Here is a 16,221-nt window from a genome sequence, read left to right as displayed (position 1 = left end):
CATTTTCACTTCTCCTTAGCCGTTTGCCTACTTTGGAAACTTTTACATTGCACTGAATGTAAAGGGTTTCATCCGTGTGTTTTTCTCATTATTTTCATATACAACCATCAATGCATCTATCCCTTTGAAACAGATGTTCAATGTGTGGTGTCTTTCTCCGTTCCTCCCTCCAACATATAATAGATGTCAGTTTAGCTTATAGTTGAACATATAGGCCTACAGCTGAACCATAATAGCAACACCTATGATTTTGAAATGTAGTCCCAATAACCCTATTATTTCTGGAAGGGTGTCTAGTTAGTTAGTAGGCTAGGTAGTACGTTTCTTTATGTTTTATGCTGTTTACTTGAGTATATTTCTTCCTTTCTTTCTATATATTCTTTGCTTCGTTCATTAAATGTAGTTGCAACCCTTGCAACTACAGTAAACAGTGCCAGGTCTTAAATCCCCCACTGCGGCTCTTCTATGTAAATCCTGAGCTTCCTGTGCCCTCTAGTGGTACTGAAATGAAAATATTGTTCATCCAATTTCACATAGTCATCGACGATGACTTGATCATTTCTGATTCAATGCTTGCGGCTACAAAAGTCCCTCTTGTTTTATAAACACAGACGAAGACTATAAAAATGATGCATTTGAAGAGTACCCAATTTTATTGCATTGTTAGAATACAGAATACATTGTTGCGTACAGGGTGTTAAACTCACCCATGTTAAGGGCAGGCAAAGCATTGATTAAGATGAGCCGTGAAAGCAGCAAGCTGGCACATGACTAGCAGTGGCGTTTGACAGCATAGAGCATTGATTAAGACTGAACCGAGTAGTGCAAACGGGCTAAAGAGTGAGCCCCTCTTCTAAAGCAGGGTGGAAGGCAGAGTTCAGACGGTGGATCGCAGGCCGGGCGGTGGAGCGGAGATCCCCGGTCAGAGGAGTGCGGGGGGGTCCCCTCTGACGTGGACCGGGTAGAGCAGGAAGCCGGAGAAGGTGCTGTCGTCCTCGCTGCTGGAGTACACCCCGTTCCAGTCCCTCAGCGTCTCCAGCCACACCTGGTCGCCCGGCACCAGCTGCAGCAGCACCAGGTTGGAGGCCTGGTCGATGTCCTGGCCGTACAGCGAGTCGCGCGTCCGCACCTTCCGCACGCCGTTGACCACCAGGGCGGCTCTCAGGGGCCGGTTCCGCACCGTGAGGTGGTAGGCGAACACGTACAGGCCCGGGTGGGTGGCGTTGAACTTGCTGGTGGACGGGTCCCAGTGACCCTCCTCATTGTAGAACACCTTGTCGAACTTGACGGGCAGACCCGGCGGGGGGAAGGACTTGCTGGGGTACAGGCCCACGCTGAAGGCCGAGCGGACCATGGGGGCGTCTTCCCCAGGGGCCCCTTTAGGGCCTCGAACGCCACGCACACCCTTGATGCCGCGGTCTCCCTTCGGCCCAGGCATGCCTCTCCCCCCCGGGGGGCCCAGGCTCCCTCGGTCTCCCTTGGTTCCGGGCTCTCCCTTCTTTCCCGGTAGGCCGTCGGTGCCGTTCAGACCCGGCTCACCCCTCTCGCCAGGGGGTCCGGCTGGGGGCAGAGGGCACTCGCCCTTGTCCCCTTTCAGACCCTTCAACCCTGCGACCCCTTGGGGGCCGGCAGGGCCGTCGGTTCCCGGACTGCCCTTGGGTCCGGCCTCCCCTTTGAGACCCGGCTCGCCTCTCAAACCAGGCTCCCCTTTCTCCCCTCTGAGACCCGGGTCACCTGTGGGGAGGAGATCTCTTCAGCTGCCCTTTCATTGAGAAAGCTTCAGGGTCTTCTAGCCACAATCAGCCATTGCCAGTACATTATTACTGTGATACCATGGATCTGGTGCCAGCGGACGCCTACCTTTATCACCCTGTTTTCCCATCAACCCCGCGACCCCAGGGGGTCCGATGGGCCCTGGTAGACCAGTTTCACCTGTGATATGTAGAATTCAGAAGACCCTTGAGTGTCATATTGAAAATAAATACATTATATTGTAATCTATGATGTAGTAGTGGCTATGTTCGCCTCCCAGCTGAAAGGTTCTAGGTTCCATCCAACGTCTAACTCCAAGCTTCATTAAAGCAATACTCCTTCTCTCCCCTACCGGCTCCTTAACGACATGTGTCTGTAGTCACTGTAAATCGCGTATGAATAAAGTCCTCTACTATATGACTAAAATGCTATTCAATGCTTACGTTAAATTCTCTCAGCTGCCAAAACACTAATCCGCGCCTTCATCACTTGCAGACTCGACTATTGCAATAGCATTCTGTATGGCCTCCCCTTCAAAACTTGCAATATGTACAAAACTCTGCTGCCCGACTGCTTACTAACTCCCCCTCCAGAGAACACATTACTCCCATCCTCCGTCCACTTCATTGGCTTCCAATAAAACAACGCATCAATTTCAAGATCCTCCTCACCACCTACAAAGCGCTGAGCAACTTTGCACCCTCGTACATAACAGATCTCCTCCATCGCCACTCCCCCACTCGCCGCCTACGCTCCGCTGATGCCAACCTTCTCACCTCCATCATCGAGACCAAGTATCGCACCCTGGGGGACAGAGCCTTCGCCATCGCCGCCCCTACCCTCTGGAACTCCCTCCCTCTGGCCATCCGAAACTCTGACACACTCTGTTCATTCAAAAGTCAGCTTAAAACCTATCCCTTCAGGACCACCTACAACATTTGACAAGTCATCCTCCGCCATCTTCCACTCTCTCCCGCTCTCTTAATGTGTTGCCTATTGTTGTGGTGTTGTTTGTTTTTTCCCTTTTGTTTGATTGTCTGTACTGTCTGTATGTATTCCTTTCTTATTTGTAAAGCGTCTTTGAGTATTTAGAAAAGCGCTATAAAAAACGGATCAATTAATATCATCATCAAGGGCGTAGGAACCGGGGGGGACGGAGGGGACGTGTACCCTCCAATATTGGAGACAGGCGCATTTGTCCCACCTAAAAATTATACCCGGGGGAGAAAAATATTTTATTTTATTTTGAAAGCGCAACACAGCGTCTTGTCACCGCTTCTTATTCTAAAAAACTGGATGATTGAGCGTGCAGTTAAAGAATTGATTTGATATTTATCAGTTCATTACTGCCATTCAAAATGTGTTTTCCTTTACATTTACAAATGTATCTTTTTAGTAGAATAAAATATATTTGTGAATTTTTTCAGTGTAGTTAATTTATGACATATTTCTGTTCAAATCATTAACGGATCTGTCAGGTTTCCGATATGTGTCCCCCCCAATGTTAAACTCATTCCTACGCCCCTGATCATCATTATTATTCATTCCAAGAAAAAGCAAGCCAGTCTGCATGTGAAACCGCGTGTACCTGGGTCTCCGTTGAGTCCATTGGCTCCGGGCATCCCAGGTTCCCCTGGTAGGAAGACAGAGGGAAGCAAGGCGTTAATGAACAACTAAATGAACTTTTCACTCTTTCACTTGTACCCGAAAGGACATCCAGGCCTCGTTGGATGTTTCCCTCCCTGGTAAACGTTCTCCTATAGGACGCATATCACCTGGCGGTCCGGGGGATTTCTTGTTGGTGGGGCAGCATTCACAGACGTTGTAGAAGCACTGGCTGAGGTCTATGGTGAAGTTATCGGCTCGGACCCCCGGGGGCACCACCGCGTCCAGAATGAAATCCGTGGGGTAGGCGTCTTCGGAGAAGGTGGTGCTGTCGGTGGGAGACAGGGAGTAGGTGTCCGTCATAGACTCTGTGGTCTCGTCCGTCGCCATGCTGCTGGAGGACATCGGGAGGACGGCGGTGGTCATCCGGACCCTCCCTCCTCCTCCTCCTCCGGCGCCGGACCCCGCCCGGGGGGGCTTCTTGGTGTTCTGAGGTTTGGGCGAGCGGGCCGTGGTTCTGGCGCCGGTGGCCTGCAGTGCCAGCAGCACCAGCAGGGCGGCGGACCAGAGGAGCGCCGGGTGAAGACGCGCCATGCCTTTGGGTTACGTGTGTGGTGATGAAGACCTGCCACGGTAGGAAAAAGCCAGACACGTACAAAAGCAGAAGGGCTGGAATCAACAGACAAGTTAACATTACTTATGAACCAATCGATCGTGTTGGCATTTTGTGGAAGGATCTCGGATTGCTCTAGACTCGGTCAATGACTAGAAACGTATTTGTTTCCACGAAAAGGATAAAGTTGACTCCCACCGCGGAGTCAACATTGCTATGATGTGGAGTCCCGAGCAGAATGGTCCGGAGAACCTTACCTGGCTGAGAAGATGACTGGCAGACTCAGTCCATGCTTTGGTGGTTGGTGCTGTGCACGCCTTCCTTTATAGTGCCCGGCTTGTGCTTTGACTGCTTTACTCTCGAGCCAACGAGAGCACAAGGGAGTAAAATCACCAAGGGTTTTGACAGGGTGGTCGGGTTTGTAGGAACATATTGCATGACTCCTGAGGGACATGGAACTGAAAGTCTCAGGACTGCATACAATACACACACACACACACACATACCAACACACACACGCACACACAACACACCAACGCACACACACACCAACACACACACACTCACACACACACACAAACAGACCAACACACACACACAAACTCAAACACCAACACTCAAAAAGACACACACACTCTCACACACACCCACACCAACACACATACACACACACACACACACGCACACACACACACACACACGCACATACACACACACACACATAATCTGCAATGACACCCCATACAGTATAGGTGTTACATTGAACTGTGTTGAATACCTTGTAGCTACTATGCTAATTGGCGCTGCTTTAAAGAAGAACTGACTCAGGGCAAACCCACCGAGACCCGGATCCATGTCCCAAAACGGGCCATAACAACCTTGATCTCACCATTCTCCTCCTTGATCTAGGAAACCCAAAGGCTCCACTCGTAACCCAAACACACCTCACAGGAACACCGCACCGCTGAACTTCACATGTCCCACAAAGCCGTGCGTCTAGGATGTCGACCTCTGACCTTGATCCCTATGTGGGTTCCGATTCAGCCCCCCTATGCATTGATCATCGCACACGACATCGGATGGGTCAAGACTGCGATTTTGTGGATAATGTTATGATTTAGTAATATCAATCACGAGATTTATAAACATTTTGTAAACAAGGTTTGGGTCAATATGGTATAGGGAGACAAAGATTCTTTTTGAAGCTTTCAAAGGTTTATCTGGAGAACTGGGATCGGGGGTAAACAAAGTTCCTATGCTTTAGAGTTGAACCTACAAGCACTAAGCAGTGTAGAGAGAGTGAGTATAATCATGAGTTATAGCCTGCTGTCTATAATTATAGTTCTGCTAGCTATCTTTCTACCGATAATAAATAAGCCTGTTAATTCTATTAATGATATTAATATCCTTGCAGAACGGGCCTCCATTCTATAAAAAAACGAATATTGTAGGTTAATATAATTGAAATTTAATTTAAATTACTGTATCTGAGTGTTCATGATTGTATATTGGAAGCGTAGTGTATTGTATTGTCTTTTAAATTGTTGGTATGTTTTAAGTATCATTAAATGTATATGCCCATCTACATTTAATTAAATTTCCTACTGATGAACATAATATTTTATGGCAATATTAAGTGAATCGACCATTCTCTTCTGCTATTGGTTCCGAGGCGTGACAGTGTATGGGTTCCCTGCAGCTGCGCCCTTCGCCAGCAGCGACACAGGCAAACGCTAGTATGGGGGAGTGTGGAAAATGTTACGGTTATGGCAAACGGAGAGAGGGGACAGGAATTATATAGACACGATAACCCGGAGAAGAAACTGGGTCAGCGAAACAACGGGGGACTTCATAATACGTCCAAAAATAGCCTCGATGTCTCCCTTCAAATGTTTATCTAACCTCCAGGTGAGTTTTTCCGCTACAAAGGACCGCGCTTAATGTTTTAGCGAATCCGCATGCAGCTGTTTGCCGGAGATCTTCGCGTAGCGTCTTGCTGAGCAGCGGCTCAAATCAATGAGAACGGCCTGGTCCGCCTCTGCCTGGCTTTCATTGCACTGCTGACCGACCATCGGCCGTCTGGGGCGGGTAGACTACGCACTCGATCGGGCCAGATTGCACGTTCACCCGCATCTCTCGTGTCAGACATTTTGACACACAAAAAAAATCCCCCCCTTCGATCGGATGGAGTGAATTGCACGTGAAGAAGAGACAGACCGCAGTTTGGTTGCGTGTGATGATAGGAGACACAATGACGTTGTTGTCTCTTCTTGGTCGGATCATGCGTTATTTTCTGCTCAGGCCAGAGACATTGTTCCTGTTGTGTATAAGCCTGGCCTTATGGAGCTATTTCTTCCACACCGACGAGGTGAAGACCATCGTCAAGTCGAGCCGCGACGCTGTGAAGATGGTCAAGGGGAAAGTGGCGGAGATGATGATGAACGACCGGCTGGGCGGCCTAAGTGTGTTGGATGCCGAGTTCTCCAAAACATGGGAGTTCAAGAACAACAACGTGGCGGTGTACTCCATCCAGGGGCGGCGGGATCACATGGAGGACCGCTTCGAGGTGCTCACGGACATCACTAACAAATCCCACCCGTCTATATTTGGGATATTTGACGGTCACGGTGGAGAGGTGAGTGGAAAGTATGCTACATAGGCCCATATTTGTAATTTAGATGTGCTCAAGACTAACCAAATTTCTCCCAGCAAAACGAATGCGTCGGTTTATTGTCTTTTCCTGCTGCACATGTTTACCTCCAATAGGTACATGGTTTAACTCCACATTTTACCATGTGGGCCATGCACAGGGAAATAATGTGTTGTAGTTCTTAAATAATGGTATTCCTCATATTATCTACAGTACATAAATTATGTACTGTATAAAGGGGGGTACTACAGTACATAAATTATGTACTGTAGTACCCTATTATACCTCTACCAAATCCTGTTTAACTTTCCACATCTTGGATAAGCATTTGTTGTGTACCCTTCCCATTGTTAAGTCGACCTTGTTCTGGGGCTGGCGTGGGGGACTTAACACACACACACACACACACACACACACACACACACACACACACACACACACACACACACACACACACACACACACACACACACACACACTTTGCATTGTGTGTGTAGCAGGACACGTGGGTGCGACGAAGGCTTTTGTCTTCCTTTCTTTCCCTCCCCTAGTCAAGGGTCAGTGAATTCTCATGGCTGTCTACGCACCACGTGTTACGGGGTCCATCTGTCACCCACAACGCCTCCAAGTGGTTTCATCAGTAGTGGAAACACCCAACCTACCACAGAAACATCTGCTTTCACTCTCTAATCTGGTTAAGCACCTTAGGGCACCTCAGTGTTAATAGTTTTATCGACATCGGGTGTGGGATGTGATTGGGTCTTTTCTGAACCGGGCTGGTTCTAAACAAATACATGACGAGTTATTCAGGTTTGAAATTACTGATTTAGATTTATATTGCTACCTATTACATGTCGGATGTAAGTGCCGTTTGTGTAGTGTGATCCTAAATGATAGTAGAACCAATAGGTGTTATGTGTGTGTGTGTGTGTGTGTGTGTGTGTGTGTGTGTGTGTGTGTGTGTGTGTGTGTGTGTGTGTGTGTGTGTGTGTGTGTGTGCGTGTGTGCGTGTTTGCTTCATGACTGCTGGCTCACAGTCATCGCCCTTTCCCAAATCAAATATTTACCCACCCAATGTGAGATCTGCCAGTCCTCCAGAACATGGCACATTGTGTGCCCTTCAAAATAATATCCTTTCTGTCATTGCCTTACAGTGATTCATATTTATAGGACATTATGATACAGCTACTCCTATAACTACTGCTTATAGGTCCAGCTATACTTTTTGGTTATAATTATTCTCTTGTATCCTGTAATTTCCACATATTTTAAAATGAGGCAATCATTTGTTTTATAAAATTAAATATAAACCTACAGTTGCATTATATGATAATGTAAAGATGTATTTGGAAATGAATACATGAACATAAGATATTCTGGTATATGAGGTAGGCCTACGTATTATGTTACATTTAAATGAAATTATATACGTTAGTGTCTGCCACTGCTGTATCTTGGATAAGGCTTGGAGCCAGTTCTTCATTGTACTGTGGACGGAGACCCTAAAGTATAAGTCGTTATGCAGAAGTATGAGCGAGGAAGAGGGGTAAGCAGTGGGTGGTTCAATAATTCAACTGAACACCTGCTTCAACCTCCATTACAGGCAAAGTCAAAGATGATGGAAATGCTCCATAAATTTGAATTTCTATTGGGATCATCTGGAGGCACTTGAGATAAAAAAGAGCAGACGCCTTGTAAAAAAGATATCCTCTAACCTCTGGAATTAATGTGGAACGTCATTTCCCAGTTTGTTGTTTCGTGCAAAACTGGTCAGTTAGAATCTTGCACCTGGCACTGTATGTCCTGGGTTTACAGCTTAAAGGCAACCATTATAGCACTGCAAACCAGTTGTAGATCCTCACTTTGGTATAAAAGTTCCTGACCAGTCCTTTAACTTTAAATAATAATGCAGGGCCTGCTGATCTAAACCATGGAATCAACCAAGACCAACCAGAGTGCCATATACCTGAATCTCTTATTATTATAACCTGCAGCTCATTCTCAAAGAACTATTTAAATGAAACTACATGTTTATACAAACCACTAATTTCTCACCTGGAACTGCATACTCAGCAAAAAAAAGCATGCCGTTTTTTTCCTGTGTGCCCCATATATATATCTTGCTCTCTCTCCCCCCTTGACTGTCTCTCTCCTCCCTTCTCTCTCTCTATCTCCTCAGGTACACTAACCTCTATGTTCCCCCCCCAACCAGGCAGCTGCTGACTATGTGAAGGCCCACCTGCCTGAGGCCCTGAGGCAGCAGCTGCAGGCATTTGAGCGAGAGCGGAAAGAGAGCTCACAGTCTTACGCCAGTATCTTGGAACAGCGAATCATGGCAGTCGATCGTGACATGCTGGACAAACTCTCAGCCAATCACGACGAAGCAGGTCAGGAGCCCGGGATGATTGGAGGTGCATACATACTCGGACACGGCGGTGATGACATGGGGGTGTAAGGAGGCCAAATCGCGTCGGTGTTATGCACTGGTGTTGTTTTGTTAGTGATGCGTTTTGGCTGGGGGGGATTTTCTGTGAGATATAGATAGCACTTGTAATTCCGTAAAATGTTGTTAGATTGTTTCTGTGACCATAATTTCTACTTCTATTTCCACAGCTCCCATCCACTCATCTATTTATTTTAGACTAACCGAAAACGTCGAAAAAAGTTTAATATTATATGCTCTATCAAATAGGCTGATCTCTGACTCTCATTGGATATACACACACTTTTTAACCATATTTCTAATTTAGTAAATTCACAATACTAACTGTAGCTTAATGTTTGATTTATTTGAGTACAGAGTAAAACAAATATTGTACAAGCATAACATCTGGACATAGCTTCTTTTCATAGCCATATATTTGTTACCATTGACACGTTCTCAATTGAAGAATCACATTTTATTCAATAACACTACAATTACATTTTGTGTTCTCGACGACAGAGATCTTCACATTAAAGTCATACGGCGTTCTAGGACGCTTAATGCAATCCACCACTAGGTCATTTCATGCAACACACTTTACTTCATCACTCCTTCCCTCTTCCCTCAGGCACCACATGTTTGGTAGCACTGCTATCAGACAGAGAACTAACGGTGGCTAATGTTGGAGACTCGCGTGGTGTTCTGTGTGACAAGGACGGCAACGCCGTTGCTTTGTCACACGACCACAAACCATACCAGCTGAAAGAGCGTAAAAGAATCAAGCGCGCAGGTGAGTTGGTTCATTAAACGGAAGCAATGGAAAGTTATGGGCAACGGGTTGAAGTCAGCCTGGCGCCACCTGCTGGTCTTTATTGGAGTTGCATCAATATCTAGACGGCTTACCGTTGTGGGTGACTACAAGGTTATATATTTGTTTTGAATCAATCATTAAGCAACGATACTAGATTGCTGTATTTTTAATGAAACATCCATTGCTCATGGTATATAACCCTATAATGTTTTCCTGAACAAAAAACCATGACGCCTCAGCTTAACAACAAAGTGAACTTCCCCTGTGCTCCTCTCCTCCCCAGGGGGCTTCATCAGTTTCAACGGCTCCTGGAGGGTCCAGGGCATCCTGGCCATGTCCCGCTCGCTGGGCGACTACCCGCTGAAGAACCTCAACGTGGTCATCCCCGACCCCGACATTGTGACCTTTGACCTGGACAAGCTGCAGCCCGAGTTCATGATCCTGGCGTCGGACGGCCTCTGGGACGCCTTCAGCAACGAGGAGGCGGTGCGCTTTGTGCGCGAGCGGCTGGACGAGCCGCACTACGGCGCCAAGAGCATCGTCCTGCAGTCCTTCTACCGAGGCTGCCCGGACAACATCACCGTCATGGTGGTGAGGTTCAAGAGTGGCGGCGGCGGCAAGGCCGGGGCTAAGAGCGGCGAGTGAGCCCGCGCTGTGGTTCTGGCTCGCCTCGTCCCTCCCCTACCACACCTGGGGCATGGACAACACCACCAGGGTGGAGGACGGGTCACCGCCACCGGCGCCCCGAATGCTCTGGTATTAAACCCTATTTAAAAAAAAAAAAATCTGTATATAAAAAAAAATTGCATCTTGAAGGATCAAATACACTGAATCTCAAAAAAAGATATCGTCGCACCCGATCAGAGGTGATTTCTCGAAACCAGCACGTGAGACTGTGATCGATCTACTGTTTACTGGACATTGGGGTACATGTATGCTACCGCTTTACCTTAGAGAACACAAACACACACACACACACACACACACACACACACACACACACACACGAGAGCTGCACTTTCCAGATTTATTTTCATGCGGAATGACTACTCCTTACATATCAGCCTACGTAGACGCAATAGAAAGGGGATGTCGTATGTAACGTATGTGTGCCCTGATTTAGACCCAGACTCCCCCCCCCCCAAGTATGCAGTCGCGATGGGGCTTAACCATCCAACATTAAACGGATGCATGCCGTCCATATCAGGGCATGTCTTCTTGATCCCTGATAGTGGCCTCCGGAGGAGGAGGTGTGAACGGGCTGTGACTTGATGCAGCTGTTATAAAGAGAAAAAAAAACGACACGTGTATAATGCAGCCGTGACGTGAATGTTATCTGCTTGTAATGCCATGCCGCTTAAGAAGCAATATGACGGGGAAAAAACACGTTTATTTTTTATCTGCGATCGTATCGGATTGTAATTGATTTACTACTGATTTGAATCCTACTTTTTGTTATCAAAAGTGTTTGTATTTTTGTTTGCATCAGTTGTTTTGAGAGAAGTGATAAGCCTATTTTTCTTATTATTCTTTAATAAGCTACCTTAATGCCTTATTTAAATCTTAAAATCCGCCCAACACACAATTTATGAAGATTATGTATGTGAAATCTCAGTATTGAAATGGTAAAATGTTCAATGTGAACGTTTTATTCATCTGCGTGTCAGTCTGCCAATAAATGTTATTTTGCAGGGTTGTTTTGATATTCGAGTGTGTTGACATGAACTCCATTCACAGCTGCTGTGCAGACTGTAGAAATACAATACTTATGGAATGCTTTTAAAGTTGAACAGAAGAGCCCTAGCCAAACACAATTCATGAAAAAACACATTATGATCTGATGTGGTCAACCCAATTGGTTTATTGTACTGGGAATAATCACTATATATGGTGGCCTCACACTGAGGGGGGAACTAGTATGACGTCGTTTGCGTGTTTCTGGGAAGCAGGCCAACGCTACAAATAGTTACGTGTGCTGGATAGCCACTGTGTGGTGTCACTGTATACCACTGCAAGGCGACTCACCGTCCAGTAATTTAACTGAACGTCATTTGACATCGGTTTACCGGAAAGCTTGAACCCAGTCCAGAGTATTTAAGAGAGGCAAGAGCCGCAGCTCACAAAACGCAAGAAGCATCCGTATAGCGGGATATACACTAAACCACAATGGGACAACACGGATCCAAGTCATCTATGGAAGAGCGAATGTTGATCCAAAGCCTCGGCTGTATAGACGAGCAGCGGGTTTATTTAAATGAAAATACCCACGATTCCAAGACATACTGCTTATCTTCTTGCACTCATCAGATGAGGGGCAGGCCGTGGGACATTCAAGATCGGAAAAGCAGAAGAACGCACTCCCCGTGGCAGCACAGACACTCTGCTAACACCAGCGGCCTGGTGTATGTGGTGGATAACCCGACTGGTGGCGTGTGGGTCAAATCAAAGGAGAGATGGAACAGATATTGACATTTGAAGTGAGCATTTTACTGCAAGGTCTTATTTATTTACTCTCGACGTCGGAGGTACTTTGCCTGAAGCAAATGTAAAAGCAGGAAGGATACGAGTACGAGGATCAACGTGCACGGCGTCGAGGTGTTGACCTCGTCCACCTCGCCTTGGCGGGCTCTTACTGTGAAAAGTGCCTGAAGATGACGGAGGTGGTCTCTTCCGAGTGGACGGCGAAACGTCATTTGGGTCTTCCACCGATGAGACTCGAAATGAACGGGACACGAAGGGTTCAAGAAGTGACAAGCTACCACAGTGGGCTGTTGGTGCGCTCTGAAAGGAGACGAAAACTAGTTTTTTTGGTAACCTTTAATCCCTGTCCTGGGTGACGTGGTTCAGCCCTACAGGACCAACGATCCCAGTGATTATTACATGGATTAATGGAAAGAAATTCAGTTATTTAATAATATTATTTATATATGCATTTATTTATTTATTTATTTATTGGAGGGCCTAATGGTGAACTCAAACCGCTAGTTCGTCTTCAATAGGCCCATTATTTAAAACGTTTGTACAATGTTATTTTGATGCTAATACAATCATATGTCCTTCAATTTATCTAACTTTATGGGTGATTTTTGGATTCAATTTCATTTATTTGATAGTTAAACGTGATGACGTTATGTGTGCAAATTAAATATTGCATTATAGTCCTGCTAAAGTCCAGGGTTTACCCCATGTCATGGTCCGTCTATGATGCGCCTTATTCATTTATGCAAAACGAGAGTTCCCCCTTGCGGAAAGGAGACGCAATAGCACTTCGTCATAACAAGCTGGCAACATAGTTTCGATTTGGACATTCTTGTGCTGAAATGGGAATACATGCAGAGGCGTGAAAAAAGGCTTCTAATTTTAACGATGATAAATAGCCACTACTAATACATCTAGTCACCTCTAGAAACATGGATTTATATAAAAAAAAAATAGCTCATAGTTAGATCATAGTGGCGATCTTAGAACCAATGTCATTAACTGAATTGTATGTCTGAGCATAGAGCCCCCCCCCCCCCCCCCCCCCCCCCGTAACACACAGCCCACACACACATTATGCAATAATCCACCTGGGACTTTGCAACCACGATAAGGATTGACAAGCCTTTCCGACATCACAGAGGAGGAAGTTGATCACATATCCCTTCACAATACGGTCCTATGCTTCGGGCCATTAATCAGTTATAGGCCCAGAGCAAGGTTTATGGTCTGTTTGACAGGCTTATCGAGTAACTATGGGAAACGCACTGAGTAAACAGCGTGAAGTCACACGGAATTACTTCACACGGTCGTCACGGCTATTACCTTGCGGTTCTTCAAATTGACTTTTATTTCGTTATTGACGATGGGACAGCGGGTGTCTCAACCGGAGGTGCGTGTTCTCATTCTGGGTCTGGACAATGCGGGCAAATCGAGTCTGCTCTACAAATACAAACAGAAAAAGTGCGTCGCCACGGAACCCACCATAGGGTTTAATGTCGAAATGTTGGAGGAGAAAAGAGGCAAGAAAAACATAACGTTGACGGTGTGGGACGTCGGCGGCCAGAGGAACATGCGCCAACACTGGGCGAGTTTCCACCAGGACGCAGCGGCGGTCGTGTTCGTCGTTGACAGCTCCGACCTGGACCGGCTTGCGGAGGCCCGCCGAGAGCTGGAGCACACGCTGAAGAGCGAGCATCTGACCGGCATCCCGGTGGTGGTGCTCGCCAACAAACAAGACGTATCCGGCGCGCAGACTGTCACGGAGTTAACGGAGCGTTTCAACTTCCCGAAGATGTGTTCCGATCGGGATTGGTTCATCCAGCCTTGTTCGGCCGCGACGGGCTTCGGGCTTGAGGAGGGCTTCAGACGCGTGGCTCAGCTGCTCAAGCTGCCCTCGGATCCTGTAAAAATCAAAGAGAATATCAAAGACACGGTGCACTATATCCGCGCAAAGTCCACCCGGCATCGGTAGGCTGACTTGAGGCCAGAGGATGTTTTATTTAAACTGCCGATTGGATAAACAATTAAGCACAATGAGAGCCCTGCGTAAAATATTCTAAAATCAATGTCTTAATTTGGCTCAAACAACGTGCGTAAAATCCATACGCCGCAATTCAGGCAACGCGCGCCTGAAATGGGGCTTTGCTTTGTTTCTGCAATTTATAGATAAGACCCATTACCCATTTCAAATGTGGTCATTTTCAACGGGAAATAATGGAAATTATCACTCATTTGCATGCAACACATGACTACAAACTATGGAAGTTGTTTTCGCGGGTGCAATAAAGATAAGCACAATGACACGAGTTGTTTCTTCATGTCTATGCGCTCTCCGGCCTCGTACTACCTGGTGTGTGGTCTCCACATGACTCACAGGGCTGCCCGCCAACAGAGACTCCTCATACGTCGGAAGTCGTTTGAAAATGCATTCTTCGTAGGTGGGCAACGACGCCGGTGGGGCTGCGTCGGACTCACTACTGCCGCAGGCGCCCACGATTAGCGGCTCCCGCGACACGGTGGGCGTCGGTTGGCCGCTGGGGCTCTGGGACGCGGCACGATGCTCCGTGTCGTGAATCCGCCTCCTTGTTTTGGAGCAGATCAACCTCTGGATCGAATAGCCCATGGCGAACAGAAGCAACAAAAGAAGAATCCCCGAAAGTTTGCGCGTAATCATGGCAATGTTGTAGTAAGTCGGGTCGACTATCGGCTTGCAACACGTTACGTTGCCCTGCCCGGGCGGGCAGCAGATCTGGTCGTCCGAACAAATGTCCGGTCCACATCTTCTGATGGAATAAACAGTGCTCAATAATGCAAATAAAACCGTCCAAAATTCTGGTATTCGCTGTTTTGTGATCCCCGCCATTCTTTTGTAGTAAAAACCAGCCTGCAACGCACAGGCGGTGGTGCCTTTGGTTGGAACCCAGTGATAGGCCTATATTATCTGCAGCGGAAAAGAGTGCGAGCATATACGCTCATCAAATATTCATCCATGCGAGACCGCAGGCCTCTTAATATCTTTGGCTACCGAACATAGAGCCATAATCAAGATGCCGGTAAAACGAGGCACCAGTCTCCGGTCCTCCGGGTCCACTCTCCTCTGTGCGTGTGGCCCATTAAGTTCTTAATGGAAGCATTGGTTCCATAATGTCTCTTTCCCCCCCAAGCTACATCATTTGAGACGGAAGCAAACAAGCGTCGCAGAGCAAAGCTTATGTGCGAACACAAACAAAAATATACTATACTCGTGGGAGGGGTGCGTGAAAAATTTAGTGAAGATAACATAATTAGCAAAACTAAGCCCTCGCTTAATCAAGGTGTAAGTTATGCTTTTACCCAACAACTGCATGTAAAAGCATGATATAAAGCCAAAAGCAAAGTAAATTCTGTAGTTTGGCACAATTCTAACCAGTGGTAGAAAAGTATGACTAAATGAGGCAACCGAGAAAAAGAATCAAGCATCATGTATTAGCCAACAAGCATCATAATAACTGACAGTAACTTTTCGCAGGTAAAATAAAGATGAGCGCAATGACAAGAGTGGTTTCGTTTTCTTCATGACTGTCTATGCGCTCTCCGGCCTCGTACATGTGGTGATGATGGTGTGTGGTCTCCACATGACTCACAGGGCGGCTCTCCATCAGACTCCTCACACGTCAGAAGTTGTTTGCAAATGCATTCTTTGTAGGTGGGCAACGGCGCCGGCGGGCTGCGTCGGAATCACTACTGCTGGTAGAAAAGTATGACTAAATCAGGCAACCGATACAATGAATGAAGCATCATGTAGGCCTATTTGTCAACAAGCATCAAAATAACTGACAGTAACTTTTTTCATTTTCTGAATAAGCCTTAATGTTTTTAGCAGCCATCTTATCGTCCAGCCACCC

The 16,221-nt window shown here is 46.7% G+C and overlaps 3 protein-coding genes across 5 annotated transcripts; 2 read left to right on the top strand and 1 right to left on the bottom strand.

Annotated features, from left to right (window-relative positions):
* Positions 1 to 922: 922 nt before the first annotated feature.
* On the bottom strand, positions 923 to 3,951 carry otol1a (otolin 1a; the record flags this gene model as incomplete). Its single annotated transcript, XM_079750562.1, has 4 exons — positions 923 to 1,734; positions 1,861 to 1,932; positions 3,341 to 3,385; positions 3,528 to 3,951. The coding sequence occupies 4 exons, from the start codon at positions 3,949 to 3,951 to the stop codon at positions 923 to 925; spliced, it is 1,353 nt and encodes a 450-aa protein (XP_079606688.1).
* A 1,774-nt stretch (positions 3,952 to 5,725) lies between these two features.
* ppm1la (protein phosphatase, Mg2+/Mn2+ dependent, 1La) lies at positions 5,726 to 11,552 on the top strand (the record flags this gene model as incomplete). 3 transcript variants are annotated; one of them, XM_079751700.1, is made up of 5 exons in its annotated part: positions 5,726 to 5,878; positions 6,339 to 6,605; positions 8,833 to 9,031; positions 9,674 to 9,835; positions 10,140 to 11,552. In XM_079751700.1, 5 exons carry the CDS (start codon positions 5,726 to 5,728, stop codon positions 10,499 to 10,501), a joined length of 1,143 nt encoding a protein of 380 aa, XP_079607826.1. In that variant the 3' UTR covers positions 10,502 to 11,552. The 3 variants fall into 3 exon arrangements, with proteins under 3 accessions (XP_079607826.1, XP_079607825.1, XP_079607824.1); XM_079751699.1 differs by lacking the exon at positions 5,726 to 5,878 and having other exon boundaries at positions 5,912 to 6,605; positions 8,833 to 9,007; XM_079751698.1 differs by lacking the exon at positions 5,726 to 5,878 and having other exon boundaries at positions 5,912 to 6,605.
* A 2,148-nt stretch (positions 11,553 to 13,700) lies between these two features.
* On the top strand, positions 13,701 to 14,309 carry arl14 (ADP-ribosylation factor-like 14; the record flags this gene model as incomplete). Its single annotated transcript, XM_079751606.1, has 1 exon — positions 13,701 to 14,309. The coding sequence occupies one exon, from the start codon at positions 13,701 to 13,703 to the stop codon at positions 14,307 to 14,309; it is 609 nt and encodes a 202-aa protein (XP_079607732.1).
* Between the last annotated feature and the right edge of the window lie 1,912 nt (positions 14,310 to 16,221).

This window comes from Pollachius pollachius (genome assembly GCF_949987615.1).
Source record: "Pollachius pollachius genome assembly, chromosome: 14".
Lineage (NCBI taxonomy): Eukaryota > Metazoa > Chordata > Actinopteri > Gadiformes > Gadidae > Pollachius > Pollachius pollachius.
This window is presented reverse-complemented; position numbering and strand designations above follow the sequence as displayed.